This window comes from Astyanax mexicanus, chromosome 9, assembly GCF_023375975.1.
Source record: "Astyanax mexicanus isolate ESR-SI-001 chromosome 9, AstMex3_surface, whole genome shotgun sequence".
Lineage (NCBI taxonomy): Eukaryota > Metazoa > Chordata > Actinopteri > Characiformes > Acestrorhamphidae > Astyanax > Astyanax mexicanus.
Window position 1 is genome coordinate 8,673,973 of NC_064416.1, and position 14,699 is coordinate 8,688,671.

The 14,699-nt window shown below is 36.3% G+C and overlaps 1 protein-coding gene across 1 annotated transcript in view; it reads right to left on the reverse strand.

Annotated features, from left to right (window-relative positions):
• shkbp1 (SH3KBP1 binding protein 1) overlaps window positions 1–10,816 on the reverse strand; it is a 20,375-nt gene extending 9,559 nt beyond the window's left edge. The window contains exons 1-13 of the mRNA XM_022679439.2: window positions 10,616–10,816; window positions 9,515–9,568; window positions 9,278–9,323; window positions 9,115–9,188; window positions 8,793–8,851; window positions 7,778–7,858; window positions 7,514–7,681; window positions 7,334–7,424; window positions 6,722–6,912; window positions 5,337–5,452; window positions 3,042–3,129; window positions 2,194–2,310; window positions 1,157–1,327 (exon numbers count right to left, since the gene is read on the reverse strand). Coding sequence (XP_022535160.1) covers window positions 1,157–1,327; window positions 2,194–2,310; window positions 3,042–3,129; window positions 5,337–5,452; window positions 6,722–6,912; window positions 7,334–7,424; window positions 7,514–7,681; window positions 7,778–7,858; window positions 8,793–8,851; window positions 9,115–9,188; window positions 9,278–9,323; window positions 9,515–9,568; window positions 10,616–10,665 — 1,306 coding nt within the window. The 5' untranslated portion in view covers window positions 10,666–10,816. The remainder of the gene's footprint in view (window positions 1–1,156; window positions 1,328–2,193; window positions 2,311–3,041; window positions 3,130–5,336; window positions 5,453–6,721; window positions 6,913–7,333; window positions 7,425–7,513; window positions 7,682–7,777; window positions 7,859–8,792; window positions 8,852–9,114; window positions 9,189–9,277; window positions 9,324–9,514; window positions 9,569–10,615) is intronic.
• Between the last annotated feature and the right edge of the window lie 3,883 nt (window positions 10,817–14,699).

Below are 14,699 nucleotides of genomic sequence, written 5' to 3' on the forward strand. Positions count from 1 at the left end.
TAGTCTGTACAAACAGCATGGTAATAATGACCCACGCAGAGAGAGCAAGGCCAATTGTGCTCTCTCAGGGCTCCGGCAGCTGATGGCGAGCTGCAAAACCTGGATTTTAACCATTTTTTCCCCAATCATAGCGACAGTGCTTAGCCCACAGGACCACTCTGCACCCGAATGTTTTCCCAGACAGGGACTAAGACTAGTCTTGGACTACACAGCTTTTTAAATGTTATTTTTCCTACTAAAAGGAAAATAAAGTATATGACTAGGTTAAATTCCTGTCCAGGAAACTAATCCATTAAAGACAATTCTGTACCTCTTAGCCTGTCAACAACTGCATGTGTACAGCTGTTCATGAGGGGAGGTGAAAGAGTGACTTGTATTTACTGCAGTGGTATAAATGTGAATTACTCTTCACAACTATAGGGGGAGCCTGAAAGCAAAAAAATAATTAAGTCATGTTTGAATTGCTTTAAATAAGAAAAATGAAATTTCCAAGCTAGCACCTGTTACCAACACAGGCACAAATACCTGCACATGCTCTTAAATAAATTATGCTTAAGAGCCCATCAGAGACGTGCCTTGTATTATTACTATACCTAACAACCAAGAAATAAACATGGTTTTATTTAACCATGCTTTTAATACTGATACATGCAAATCACATCTGATCAGATTGGCTGTCCTGTGTTTTATACTGTACAACTTTAACATGAGTGGGTGAGGCTGGACTGTATGGACTGAAGATTAAATGGTACACTTTAAGACTTTTTTTTACATTTATGTTGTGAAAGCAATTGTGTGTGTTTGTGTGAGTGTAAGAGAAAGCGAGTAAGAGAAAGAAGGAAAAAAAGAGCGAAGAGAAAAAGAAAAGAGAGAGAGAGAGAGAGAGAGAGAGGAAAAGAAACAAAGAAACAAAGAAAGAAAGAGCAAGAGCGAGACAGAGAGTGAAAGAAAGAAAGAGAGAGAGAGAGAGAGAGAGAGAGAGAGCAAAGAAAGAAAGAAGAAAGAAAGAAAGAAAGGAGAAAGACAAAGAGCGAGACAGAAATAGTGTGAGAGAGAGAATGAAAAAAAGAAAGAAAGAGCAAAGAGAAAGATAGAGTGAGTGAGAGAACGAGTGAGTGAGAGAGGAGAGAGAGAGAGAGAGAGAGAGCTGCAGTACCTGAGATGAGGTGTTTCTCTGACAGCATGATTTTGGTAACAGGGCTGCGATGAACAGAGAAGGTCTGAAAGAGCTGAGGTCCAGAGCCCACCGTCTCCGGGTGCTGCACGATCACACGCACTGTACCTGAACTAGTGCCATACGCTATCTCAATCCAGTTCCCACTGTCACCTGGTGTACACACACACACACACACACACACACACACACACACACACACACACACACAAACAGACACACAATCACACACAAATATATATTGTAACACTGCTAATTAAATGTGGTATGCGCTCATGTGATGACACTCAAAGTCACATTTGTCATTGTTCCACAATATTATCTACTATTATTATTCATCATCGTCTGAATCATCATCAGGACTTATGTTTATCATTGATACTGTTAACTTTACCACCATCAATATTATTATTAATACTACTACTTCTAGGCCTGTCATGATAATTATATCGACTCAATAATATGATATGACCTCAATAATATGATAACCTCAATAATATGATAATCATGATGTGGTCTATTGTGTTTATGCTTGTTTATATATATATATATATATATATATATATATATATATATATATATATATATATATATATATATATATATATATATATATAACAGTGAACAGTATTTTAGCCAGTCATGCAAAATAAAAATAAAATTTAGAATGTCTTTAAAATGTATAATTGCTTTGTTATGCTATTCTATTATCACTATGTCAGTGGCATTTAATGATCTCAAAATGATAAAATTCTGGGACGATATATCATCCACAAAAAACTGTTATCGTGATTGGCCTAGCTCTATATACTATCTGTAAGGCTGCATGTACGTATGTATATATATATGTGTACGTATACCTTCTTTCTCATTTTTAGCCTGTGTGTGTGAAGGGTCAGTGTGTAGCACTGCTGTAATGCTGTAATGTATATGTATGAAAGGTTAGTGTGTGAGTGTGTTTGTGAGTGTTTGTGTGAGTGTGTGTGTTTGTGTGTGTGTAAATGAGTCTGTATTTATACTTGTTTTGGGTGTGAGGTAGACGCTGAGGGCTGTGATGGCATCCTCGCTTGGATCTCGATACAACTCCGTCACCAACAGGTCATTATCCTTCATCCGGAGTGGAAACTTCTGTACGTCTGTAAACACACACACACACACACACACTTATAACTATTTATTTACCGGTACTTAGGAAAAAAATCAAAATATGCCTTTACTTTAGAGCATATTCACTTGATAATCACTGATTTACAGACACTGTGTACTGTTCCTGGTCACTTTATTAGAAACTAGGGCTTCTCACAATGAGGTTTAAGCATCACCATTGCAATGCCGCAGGTAAATATGACATTTTTAAAAGGTTTTGCTGAAAGTTAACATTGTTCATATTGTACATGACAATATCTACCAGATTACAGATGGTATATACTCAATATATTTAATGTAACTCCAATCATTGACACACAAACTGCATTATCATCAGGACATGTTTAATCCTTAACCTCTGAAAGAAAAAAACAAATTATTTTTTTCAATTAGTATTGCAAAAAAAAATATTTCCCTCAATATAGTGCAGCCCTATTAGAAACCCTTTCGTTCAGTATTCACACTTTCACTGAACAATAAAACCTCAGAAACAGTGATGTACCTGATTCACATATACAAACACCTGTACACCATCATCAACACAGTCATTTCAGTATTAATAATGTGCTGAAACCAGACCAAACCAAGGTCCCAATAATATCCACATAAGGGTGGTCCAGTGGTCAGAAACTGAACAGTGGTGAATGGGGTAGAGGGTGTACACCTGTATAGTACAGCTATTGTATGTGGAAGTGGTTTCTAGTGTAGAAGCAGAACTGACCTATGTAGTAAATGGACCCATTATTGCAGCCCAGGATGAGGAAGGAGCCGGCCGTGTCGTAGCTGTTTATAGGAACCACATCCTGATTCTGGAAAAAGAGTGTTATAAAGACAGACATACAATTATAGACTGACAGACGATCTATAGCCCTATCAGGAGGGGATTAGTTTCTCAGGGGGTCCTGGGGTAATTTTCTCTGTGATTTTATTCCTGTATGTGTTCTTCTCAGACATTCTCTGAGGCTGAATTATCTACTGTATTTCGCAGAAATCTATGGTCTTCTGGATATTTTAATCCCGTCCGGATCCACATTTCTGAGTTTCATTACCTCGCATTTAATAAAATAGCTATTTGTCCACAGCTACACAAATTACACTTTGGGTGTGCGTTTCCACGGAGATCCACGTAAACACAACAATTAGTGGAAATGGAGGAGCTACTGCTCGCGATGTCACGTGACTGAGAAAGCCTAAAAACTCACTGGTTCTCCTGTTCTTAATTGCAGTCCAGATGCAAGAGTTTTATCACTGAGTAGAAGAGTAAAATATTTTTCACAGACGTCCCCCTGAAAATCTAATCCCGTCTGGATAGGGCTTGTGTGTGCAAATGCTTATAGACATCCTTTCTAATGAACGCTACATTCAGCTATTTAAAGTTGCACCCATTGCTGACACAGATGTGCAAATGCACACACAAAGCTTGTCTAGTAAAAGTATTACCAATAGAATGGAACTTCAGACAAGATAATCTTATTATCTAGAATGAAGGAGCTCCATCCTATACACTGACAAAGAGTTGGTGCAATCAAATCCTCACAGCAACGCTCCAAAATCAAAAGCAATACTTTTTTTTATAAGAGCACGAGACATACAGACACACAAACATACAGTCAGGTAAAGATAGATACGTGCACTGTAATATAAATGCAGTCTGTTTTCAATAGCGAAAATAATTCACACTGTGTATACATGAGACACACACACAGACACACACAGTACCTATTTACACAAACACACACAGCAGGGACACAGTGCTGAACACATTACAAATAATCACCCATATTTAGAGGAGTGTACATCAACAATATCTAACTTGAGTAATAAATCACAGAACAGAATCATACAGAGATTAGGGACAGACAGAGGACGATGTTATCTATATAAAACACACTGTTCCTGTTACTGTGCATTTAAAAGTGACTTAAATACATAAATGATCTCCATTCTGATAGGCTGTTCTGTATAAGCAGGCAGGATCCAGGCTGGATAAAGCACTTGATATTTTTACTAAAACATATTGTTGATACGCTAAAAAAATGCATCACGATTAGGGCTGGGTATCGAAATGTTTTGTTTTTGTTTACCGAATAGTAGTAGTAAAAAAAAAAAAACAACAACAACACACAAGCTTGCAGCGTGCACAGAAATGTAATCATACATATTGTCAATACACTGTCAGGCACTTGCTCATTTACTCTTGCTGTCTCACTCGCTCACTCTAAAAGGATCTAGTTTACCAGACCTAAACCACACTACACCATTATTACTGTCCCCTCACAAAATTACTGGTAAATTGCAGCAGGTATAATAATCATGTAAAATGTATAATTATTGTATAATTGTTTTTTTAGTCATTGACATCACACATATTAATATAGTATAATTTTGCCATCTAATGCTGACATTTCTTAAAAAGAACTCTTAAACACTGAAATGCATCCAGCAATAAGTTTCAGGAAAAATGTAGTAGTTTATTCAGTTAAATGAAATGCTGTGGTTTTTGTTCTTAATAAAGCGCCACAATCATGACCATTATTTATTTGTTCCAACAAGATCCAAAAAGATGGAGTCTCTAACGGTGACAGTATGAGTATGAGATTTCTGGTGTTTCTGGTCATTAAGCCAAATACAGAGAGCCTCTTAAAGTCAATGAGCTGAAATTATACTTTTTTGTATTTGGATTAGGTCTGTTCTTCTTCTTCTTCTTATTATTATTATTATCTTATTAATAATTTAATAATTCCTTTCTGATTAAAAGGGTGTGACTTCATTATTATACTACTTTAATATTATGATTAGATCAGTAGAATAAAAAGATCTTGAAATGACAAAAATGTAATTTATCACAACTGTTTCTGTGACAAAAATCAGCCAAAAACAGTGTTATTGCACAGAGTGGTACCTTTTGAAACTTTAACAGTGCTTACCCACTACATCCCATTTACTTCAGAAAAGTGAGTGAAAACAGTGCGTTTTTTCATGATATGGGTCCTTAAAGCTGTTGAACTAAACTGACCTGCCAGTGTTTGGTTACAGCGTTCCACACTCCTACTTTCCCTGTGTGGCTGGTGGCAATCAGCTGATTCCCCACGAAGAACAGAGCCTCCACCGGCACATTGAGGCTGAACACACCTGCCGTGACACACACACACACACACACACACACACACACACACACACAAACACACACACACACAAAAACACACAAACACAGCGAGAGAGATTAGGGTTAGTGTTATCCCCAGGGCTTGTCTATCAGTGTTTACTGAAGTACAGACTGTACAGGAGTGGATTCCTCTCAGCAGCAGCAGGTATTACTGCAGTGTGTGGTCTGCAGGACAGCTTTACCCATAAACAGGTCAAGATAAAAAAGCTTTGGCCCCCATTCAGATCTTTTCTCCTATTTTACACTGTACTAAACATTTCAGGTTAGGGATGTCCTGATCTGTGATGCTGGATTGGGATCAGAGCTGACCCAGGTATATATTAATGGAATAATGATATCTAAATCATTATTTAAAAGACTAGGGTTAGGACTGACTGAGTTACATATTAGTATCTTAGCTTTAACAGTAAAGATGAATGTGGACTCACTGTTCGGTTTGTGAAAGATCACTTTTGCTCTGTGCTGTAACTGCTTTTTTGTTTTTTTATTAATTTTATTTCATTTTTTTTTATTTTCTTCCAATTTCCATCCATTAAGACAGTGAAGACAGACTCCGCCTCTTTCGAACTGCCGGACTCGGTTTCTTATACATCAGCTCACAGACGCCTTGTGCTGATCGCCATCACCCTAGGAGTAATAAGGGTAAAGGGCGCCATCTACTGTACCCACCTAGAGAGAGCAAGGCCAATTGTGCTCTCTCAGGGCTCCGGCAGCTGATGGTAAGCAGCATGACCGGGATTTGAATCAGCGATCTCCAGATCATAGTGGCAGTACTTTAAATCGTTGGACTATTCGACACAGTAACTACAGTAACACAGTAACAGTAATAACCCAATTAAAAACAAATAGTTACATCAAGTTTATTAACAGGCCATATTTTAAAAGATCAAAGAAGCGAGCAAAAAATGCTGTAGAATTAAAGATGCAAAAATAGAATCAGCTACCCATTCATTAACATTTATATGAGTCTTTAATGGAGCACATTTTTAATAATACTCAAAATGCACCACATATTTGGAAACAAAAGTTACAGCTACAGTGCTGTCAAAACGTAATTGTCCCTTTACAGATTTCTTTTTAATTTTTGCTTTCTTACAAACCAAATTTTATATCTGACAAAAGTTTTTAAATAATGAGCATTTCATTTATTAATGGAAAAAAAGCAATCTAATCCAACCTGTAAAAAAAAAAAAATAGTACAACACTGATTCTAACAGGTAGAAACGTGACCTTACCAATCTCATTGCCATTTCCATCAGGACAGATAGCCCATAATATGATCTCAGTGCCTGATGCCACAGCAACCATCTTATCATTGTCGCCCAATGAGCCACCCATGACCTTAGCGTTGAGTGCCACCCTGTCGATGACCCAGTCCAGCCTGGGGCTAGTAAACACCTGCTGCCAACCCGTCGACTCTTTTACCCTGCAACACATAGATAAAAAAAGTGGATTTACTGGATCAAATCAATATAATAAAGCACTACAAAGTGCCCCCTACAGTTCCTGTAGTGTACTACAGAGTGTCAGAATGAGAGAAATTGTAATTTGAACATTATACTGTATTATAGAGCACCAGTTTCTGTAGTGTATTACAGTCTGTCAGAATGAGAAAACTCGTCATATGAACATATTACTGCATTATAGAGCACCCCCTACAGCTCCTGTAGTGTATTACAGTCTGTCAGAATGAGAGAAATTATCATTTGAACATTATACTGAATTATAGAGCACCCCCTACAGCTCCTGTAGTGTATTACAGTCTAAAAGAATGGGTATGTGGATCAAATAAACATTACACAGCATTACAGATCCCTTTAGTATTAAAGTCATTACAAAATGCTGACCTGTAACAGACCACAAACTGTGCGTAGGCCACAGCAATCCAGTTGTGGTGCCCACAGACGATACGCACCATTCCAGGATCTGGACCATGACCTGGAACAAATAAATGTAAAAATATATAAATCCAAATGCTTTTATACCAGAATTAATGATGGTAAATTCACCACAGTATAAATTATTACCTGTTACTCTCTCCTCTGTTACAGCTTTGCCCAGTATGCCTGAGTTGCCCAGATTGGGTGGCATGGTGTTACTGCGTCTGACTGGTGCTCGCTCCAACTGTGCAGAACGACCGCCCATATACTGAGGGCCTGCCACACTGTGCCTGTTCCTGCGTTTTGCTGGATACACTGAAACACACACAAAATAAAAATATGTTTTAATTATTTATGTGTAATGGCTTATTTCATACATGCTTTAAAAATGTGTAGATAATAAATGCTCACCTGCAGGGGGCAGGTATCCGTTGAACAGCACGTTGCCGCATGATGATCGGTCTAGTTCATCACACAACTGTAGCTTTCGCACTGAGACACAGGCAGACACAGGCAGACACAATTAGACACAGACAATAAGACACAGGCACAGACAATTAGACACAGACAGACACAGACAATTAGACACAGACAGACACAGGCACAGACAATTAGACACAGACAGACACAGACAATTAGACACAGACAGACACAGGCACAGACAATTAGACACAGACAGACACAGACAATTAGACACAGACAGACACAGACAATTAGACACAGACAGACACAGGCACAGACAATTAGACACAGACAGACACAGACAATTAGACACAGACAATTAGACACAGAGAGACACAGACAATTAGACACAGACAGACACAGACAATTAGACACAGAGAGACACAGACAATTAGACACAGACAGACACAGACAATTAGACACAGAGAGACACAGGCAGACACAATTAGACACAATTAGACACAGGCAGACACGGGCAGACACGGGCACACATGGGCACAGACAATTAGACACAGACAGACACAGTCAATTAGACACAGACAGACACAGTCAATTAGACACAGACAGACACAGTCAATTAGACACAGGCACATACAGGCACACAATTAGACACAGGCACACAGACACAGACAAATATACACAGACAGACACATGGAAACAGAGACACAGACAGACACAGACAGACACATGGAAACAGAGACACAGACAGAGACACAGACAGAGACACAGACAGAGACACACAGAGAGACAGACAGACAGACAGGGGCACACAGACAGACAGGCACAAACACACACAGATACGGACACACAGATACGGTTTAGTAAAATTCAATCAACATAACAAAAGAACTGTAAAAATCACAAATAATATATTCAATACATTTAATGTAACACATTTTCATGTAACATGTTATCTCAAACTCAAATCTGCAAATATGATTATTATTAATAAATATCATCTTACCTAATGGAGTGATTCCATAGAACTCAGCTTCATGCATCAACAAATGCACATCTATAGACCTGTAACAGACATGTTCATTACACCACTCAGACTGTAGGTTTTACATGTAAAGTTACTAAGTATTACAACTGATTTAGTCATACAGTCTGTAGTCTGAAATGAAAAACTGTGGGATATTGAGAATATGCAGAAGTCATTATTATCATGTCCAAATCTGACAGTCTTATCAAGTTAATTAAGGTCTAATGAGCTATTAAACAACCTTACTTTTCTCATCAATAAACAATGATAATACTGATTGTATGCAGGTTATGTTCATCACCTGGGGTGCAGTTCTTTAGTGCGCAGAAAGTTCAGAATGGGTGCAAACAAAGAAGGATCTCGATCAATGAAGATCTGAAAGTAAAAATAAAGCAGGAAAATTACAGTAATGTTAGTGTTATAAAATATATGTACAGTAATAAGAGTACAGCGATTGCACTTACCGCTCCAGTTTCATCCTTTAGTGTGGATATCCGTCCACTCAGGAGGCTAAACACAAACAGAAAATCTATAAATAAAATGTATTTTGTAAAAAGTAACTTACCAACAGCCTGATTTTGTATAAAATAATAGTAATGTAACAATACAAAAAATACAACAAAAATAAAGCAATGTAACAACAAAAACAAACAATTACAAGTAAATACAGCAAACAGAAAAGGTGAGTGCCAGACACAAACCTTGAAAAAAAGGAGTCAGGAACCCATGTCAGAGTCTGCTTGGATGTACTGAACCTAAAATAGGACATAAAATCAAGGAAAGATTAGTCATGTGATGACTTGATTGTACCATTATCTAAAATTTTACAACTGACCCCTTACTCAGGTAAATCTTTACAACTTTTTCTTGTCCAGAACTTTACATCAGCACCAGCAGTTGCAGATTTCAAAAAACTGCTATTCAAAAAATCTCTCATGTACATCACAGTGGTTTTATTTTCCTGCACTACTCAAGAGAACTTTTACACTTTGGGTCAGTGTTCTTAAACTGTTCTAAATAGTAGTTAATGTGTTTACACAATAAAATAACTGATATAACCAGAAATGAATGAGTTTAAGCAGTACAATCACTGATATAAATAGTAGTTCATGTGTTTAAGAACTACAATCACTGATATAAGCAGTACAATAACTGATAGAAGAAGTAAATAATGAGTTTAACTGATAAAACCACTAAAATGTCTGATATAAGCAGTAGAATCACTGATATGCAGGGGGTTCTGTATTATGTATATTCTATGTTTAATGTTTTGCCTGATTCTTTGTCCCGTAATCATGTTTCTGTAAAGCTGCTTTGTGCCAACACCAGTTGTAAAAAGCGCTATACAAATAAATTTGATTTGATTTGATATAAGCAGCAGAATCATTGACATAAGCATTAGTTAATGTGTTAAGCAGTAAAATCACTGTAAAAAGCACTAAAATGACTGACATAAGCAGTAGTTATTGTGTTTAAGCAGTAACATGACTGATATAAGCAGTAGTTATTGTGTTTAAGCAGTAAAATCACACATATAAACTGTAGATAACGTTAACGTGTTAAATCATAAAAATAACTGATATAAACATTAGCTAATGTGTTTAAGCAGTAAAACCACTGATATAAGAAGTGGGGTAATGTGTTTAAGCAGTAAAATCACTAATATAAACAGTAATAAAAGTGTATAAGCAGTAGTTAATGTGTTTAAACAGTAAAATCACTGATATAAGCAGTAAATAAACAGTATTTAAACAGTAGTTAATGTAAAACTGAGGGGAAACTCAGCATAAATCCGGACTCGCCTTTTTCCTCCAACGTTTAAATGAATGATTTCTCCGCCCGCTCGCGCCATTTCCCGCTCGGTTACAGGCAGATCATCCTTAATAAGAGGTTATATATTATATAAGGGTTTTAATTATTATATAAATCTATAAATTAATGATATATAAACAGTAAAAGCTCCCAAACAGCCCAGCTCCCGGCGCTCTTCCGCTCTCAGCGCAGCTCACTTCCGGCTCACAGCGCTCCTGCAGCAGTGCCCCCGAGCGGCCGTGGGGCGGAGCTGCTCCCACTGCCGGTTCCTTTTTTTAATTTATTGAGAAATAAGTGATTATATTTAGTTACAATCACAAAATCAGGATTATAAATAAATATCATAAGCTATTTATTATTTATTCACACCTTATATACAGAGAGATAAGGGCTTTTATTTGTGCAATTTTCTAGCAACATTTGGCCAGTGTCTAAAACGATTTTCTGTCAAAATAAAAGTCCCCGTCAAAAATGAATGAAATGTTGTTTTGAGCCTGTAAATGAAATACTATGAACTGGTTTATATATATATATATATATATATATATATATATATATATATATATATATATATATATATATATATATATATATATATATATATATATATATATATATATATATATATTGTTTTTAATACTAATTTAATACTAAAAGCTTATAGAGTTGTACTTAATATAGCTGATTTACGCAGTTCTGCTCAGAACTGACTGACAGGCCTGTGTAAATAAAATAATGGCTCTTTTTAATCGTGGTAAAAATGACCAATAATATATTTGGGAAACCACCCATATAACTGCTGTATTTTCATTTGTTTACCTTGTTTTTGCAGTGAGTTTTATTTTATTTATAAAAAGAATAATTAAATGAAAAAGAAAATAATAGCTTTTGGGAATTCAAATTCAAAATGTGCAACTCATATATTATATAGATGTATTACACACAGAGTGATGTACTTTATTTCTTTTATTGTTGGTGATTATGGCTTACAGCCAAAACCCAAAAATCAGTGTCTCAGCAAATTAGAATATTATATAAGGCCAATTGATACTTTTGGCAGTGTGGGCAGTGTGCCAAGTCCTGCTGGAAAATGAAATCCGCATCTCCATAAAAGTTGTTAGCAGAGGGAAGCATGAAGTGATGTGAGATGTCTGTGTTAAAAAAAGCCCTGGTTCATTTTTTAACACAAATTACATGTAACCCATTATCATACAAAAGCCTAATAACCTTACATAAAATATTTTTATTATTACTTATGTTACTGTTCTACACATACAGTAAATGAAGTCATAATTTGCTTTAGAGAATGTTTAGAATGCTTTAGAGAATACAATAGCAGTCAATGTTTTGGGGAACTCATGAAGCTTCTCAAATCCTTTTAAAGACCTTCAATAGAGGAACCTTAATGTTAATTTTGTTGAATACACTGTTTTGTCAAAATGATTGACTTATCTGCCTTTGGATGCATATTATTTTTATCTTTATGCTTATTTTTATCTTTATGCGGCATACTTGGCGAGGAGCAAAGAATTTCATTGTACGAGGAAACTTGTTTCTTGCTGTGCACATGACAATAAACTCGTTGAATCTTGAATATGAATTGAGTTTTATCCCATTCTTAATCCATAGGGTTTAATTTAATATCAGCCCACCCTTTACAGGGATAACAGCTTCAACGCTACTGAAAAAGGCTTTCCACAAGGTTTAGGAGTGTGTTTATATAACTCCTAATAAAAAAATAAAAAAACACCATAATCTAAATGATCTAAAATGAATCGGAATCATTCACACAATCCTAAAAAACAGACATAATGGCAGGTATTAAAAATAAAGCACAGTAATTCTGTGTATGCCATATTTATGAGGAATGAGAAGAATTGTTTACAGTTTATTCTCTTATTGTTGACTGTATAGAGTCCATTTTCAGCAGAGGGTTCGAGTTAAGAGCAGAAATAAAGTTAGATAAATCCTGCATTTATTGCATATCCTCCTCTGTATGTACAAAAAATGTACTATTGCATAAAACTGTTCACATAAAATTTAAAATAAAAAGTACAAGGATTACAGTGCATTTTATCTTTCCATTCTTTTAAATTTAGAGAATAAAATAAAATTGTGTCTAAATTGTGCTCTACTTAAGTTTTTACTTTTCCTATTTTAGACACAATTAATATTTTAACTAACTTTAACAGATAGGAAAACCCATTAAACATACAATACATGAAATATTTCCATAAGGTTTAGGACTGTGTTTATGGGTCATAATCCCCCCTCATCCAAACTTTACACTCTACACGACACAACAAGTGGCATCCTATTACAGCCACATACTGGAATTTACTTTATTTGCTTGGTTTTATAGGCCGGTGGCCATTGGAAGTAACTGGAACCTGAGTTTACTGATTTGTATGGGCAAGTGAATACTTTTGGCAATATAGTGCATGTATATAAACATTGTTTTTAAATGTACTGATAATTCTCCAGTCAATATTACTCAAAAATAGACTATTTTTAACGTTAAAATATTTTTGTTATGCCTGTTTCCATATCTCTGTTTGGCTCCGCCCATTCAGCCTACACAGGTTCATTCCTGGGGTTGTTTTTAGTGATGGCATTCCATCCAATACTGTACCTTCAGGATGAGCTGGAGCAGGAGGACCAATCAACCATTCATCATCAGTACCTGACCTCACTGATGCTCTGACTCTGAATGAACATGTACAGACTCTAACTGCAGCAGAGGCTGCCTCCTTTCCTACTCTGGAAAAGCTGGATGAATTATAGAGACGCGCATTAATTGGGGAAATGGACAGCTGATCCTTTTCCAATATGATGCTGACTACTGATGAGCTGAGCCAATCACAATGCTTGTTGCCAGCTCGCCTTATACTGCCCAGCCAATCACAACTGCTGCAAGTGACCATCCTTTTAATTAGATTAACTGTGGATGTTGAAACTCCTGTTCATTGCAAAGAAAATACTACATTTATAAAATGTTTACCAATCAGATAGAGGGTGAAGCCTTGTGTGTTGTGCGTCTCCACTGCAGTGAAGAGAAACCTTCAAATTTTAAGGCAAATAAATAAATACATTTCTCTTACTCCAGTTTTCTATAGTCAAATTATGATCTTTTACAAACTTCAGTCTGGTCTTTTTCTTTGCTTCTCATGGAAGAAGGTCCTTTTTCTAGCGAGTTCTGCTTCTAAAGAGATTGTTTTGAACTGTTCTTTCCATGCACTTCACCCCAGCTGCCATTTGCCTTTCTTTTTATAGGTCTCTTGATGTCATCCTGCGGTTGCTGACTGACATTCAAATAAGTTGATGGTCAATCTCCAGACCTGAGCCCCATTGAAAAATCTCTGAATGTAAACATGTACGATCTAAGTTGGTCACAAGCCTTCAAACAAAGCTGGACTGCTTGATTTTCTGTGCCAGAAGTGGAATAAGGTCACCCAAAAGCAGTGTGAAAGACTTGTGGAGAGCATATCAAGATGCATGAAAGCGGTGATTAAAAATCAGGGTAATTCCACCAAATATTGATTTCTGAACCCTTAAAACTTCAGCATTATTATTTGTAAATGTAATATGAACTTGTTTTCTTTGCATTATTTAAGGTTTGAAAGCACTGTACCTTTTTCATTATTTTGACCATTTGTCATTTTCTGTGAAAAAGTGCTCTAAATGACAATATTTTTATTTGGAATGTGGGGAAAATGTTGTCTGTAGTTTATAGAATAAAACCACAATGTTCATTTTGCTCAAATATATACATATAAATAGTAAAATCAGATAAACTGATCATTATGCTAGATTTTGTCTGGTTTTGCCAATCTATTTTTTGTCGTGGCCAGTATTTCCGAGGCACGGAAGAGGATCAGAAAGAAAAGGGAGTAACTTTCTGGACTTCAGGTAAATTCTTGAAGGAACAGGTGTGTAAAAAACACTTTAACCTTTGTAACCTTTAACCTTTAGCCTTTGAGACCCGGAGGTTGGAGAGTCCTCAGGCCTTTGAGAAGCAGTGTGTGAGTCCAGCGGTGCTCATTCTGCCACAAATGGACATTACAGGAGACGCTC